Source organism: Rhagoletis pomonella, unplaced genomic scaffold (assembly GCF_013731165.1).
Source record: "Rhagoletis pomonella isolate Grant_MI unplaced genomic scaffold, Rhpom_1.0 Rhpom_scaffold_00115, whole genome shotgun sequence".
NCBI classification, from domain to species: Eukaryota; Metazoa; Arthropoda; class Insecta; order Diptera; family Tephritidae; genus Rhagoletis; species Rhagoletis pomonella.
In genome coordinates, this window is record NW_023458669.1 from 92,294 (window position 1) to 94,280 (window position 1,987).

Below are 1,987 nucleotides of genomic sequence, written 5' to 3' on the forward strand. Positions count from 1 at the left end.
AAGAAGCTATTGAAGCTAATAATAAAATGAAAACAATTGCGCAGATATCACCCCATGTAGTAGATATTATATGCCGATTGTATGATGCAACTTCAGAAGCCGCCACAAATGTGGGGTTGACTAAAAGTAATAAAACTAATCCATTTGGCCTTGAAACTAGCGTTGCCAGTGACACAGCATTGATATTTAAAAAACCTGGCGCTACATCCAGCAGTAATAAAAATTTTGGTGATGCTTTTAACGATCATGGTCATACTACCAATGCCGGATGCGTATATGGCGATGTGGCACCTTCGACTCCTGGAGTAATCTTTGGTGGAGGTCGGTCAGCTTTTAATTTTCAAAATCAGCAGTCTTCAGTTTTTTCTCAAAAACTTCCAAATGCTAGTTCCATATTCGGAGGAGGCGCCCAACAAAATCTATTTGGTCAAACGCTGACAAGTACTGATGTTACTGTTGGACGTTTTGGGCGCGCGCAGCAAGGGACCGGAGGTTTGTTCAGCCAATCATTACTACAGCAGCATCAAATTCAATCTTCGTCCATCGTAGGTTTGTGTTATTCCCAAGCTCAACAGAACGCAGGTGGTAGTTTATTTAACCAAAGCATTCAGAAGCATCAAATAACAAATGGGGGAAACGTTTTTACCCAATCCACGCAATCTCAACAAATGCAAACTCCGCCGAATTTTGGCATGTACCAGAGCAACAAACGGGAGGCGCAATCAGTTTTTGTACAGCAAAATGTTTTTTCACAACAAACCCCTGGTTGCATATTTGGTCAAGTGGCACAAACTACGTCTTCTGCCAACTTAAATAATTTATTTGCTCAATCGCTGAGCGCACCAAATGGCACAGCACATTTTACTAATACAGAAGCAATACCCTCACAAAGCGTATTCGTCCAGGCATTGTGTCAAAATCAGAATACACCTGCAAACATTTTTTCTCAACCTGACGAAACAATTGCAACGACTTCTGTTTCAATGGAACCACCTACAAATTTTTTCCTACAAATCCCTCGTTCAAATCAGTCAACTGCTTTCGGGAAGCAAGTGGGTGAAAACACCTCATCTCAGGCTCTATTGCAATCACCGTTAGTAAGCAGTTCTGTTTACAGTAAATTGGCGGATCTAACACCTGACGAAATTAAAGCTTTTAAAACGGATGCTTTTACTCCCAGGAAAATTCCAAATGTTCCTCCACCTCCAGAGTTTATCAATTAGTTTAAAACAAATTTTACATTTTCATTGGTATCCTTGGGATACTCCTCTCCTTTAAAAGTCCAACTTTAAAGCGTTAATAATTGATAGCACCATTGAGGCAATATGCAATAAAATTTAAAAAGGCACCTTAAATCTAGTGTGGACAGGATATTGGAGTTTCTCCAGCATTGATTTATAATTTTATTTAATTTTTTGTGCGAAGTTTGCCGGCCATTTGTTGACATTTTCCCTCCAAGTCGCGAAATTTATTTTTCCTGCAATCCGGCGTGGGAAGAATATCTGCAATCCTATCAACTTTACGTGGTGTGATGCTCCCAGGGATCTGTATTGTATTCAGATTGGAAATCAAACATTTTCTATATCTCCTTTGAAAATTTCCAAAAAGTTTTGATGGCAAGTAATATTTCGTCATTCGTTTAATACGCTTTGCACTAAAAAATTCAAAAAAGATTTCGCGCTTCCCCACTTAAATGAACGCCATGTGTTTTTTTTTCAATAAATTTCGTGTTCACTTTCAGTAAATGCGAATATTAAATCAATTTATAATATAAATTTTTTTTCAGTGCTGACATATTTTTTATTATTTTTTCATTCTATATTTGTTTGTGTAAATTTGTCCATTTTACCATGATACAAAAAAGAAGGTAGTACCATTGTCGCTTTTTCGTCTCCATATTAACAACCTGACAATTAAGCATGATTAAATAATTAAAGGTTTGCTCATTAGTGACATTAGAGTTATGACACTCCTTAGCTCCCTTACA

The 1,987-nt window shown here is 37.4% G+C and overlaps 1 protein-coding gene across 1 annotated transcript; it reads left to right on the forward strand.

The window, feature by feature from the left end:
• Positions 1–668: 668 nt before the first annotated feature.
• On the forward strand, positions 669–1,223 carry LOC118750028. Its single transcript, XM_036484764.1, has one exon. It carries the CDS (start codon positions 669–671, stop codon positions 1,221–1,223), a length of 555 nt encoding a protein of 184 aa, XP_036340657.1.
• Positions 1,224–1,987: the final 764 nt, after the last annotated feature.

Bases quoted from the DNA above. Each gene is read 5' to 3' on its own strand.
- LOC118750028 (XM_036484764.1), top strand. From the start codon at position 669: ATGCAAACTCCGCCGAATTTTGGCATGTACCAGAGCAACAAACGGGAG.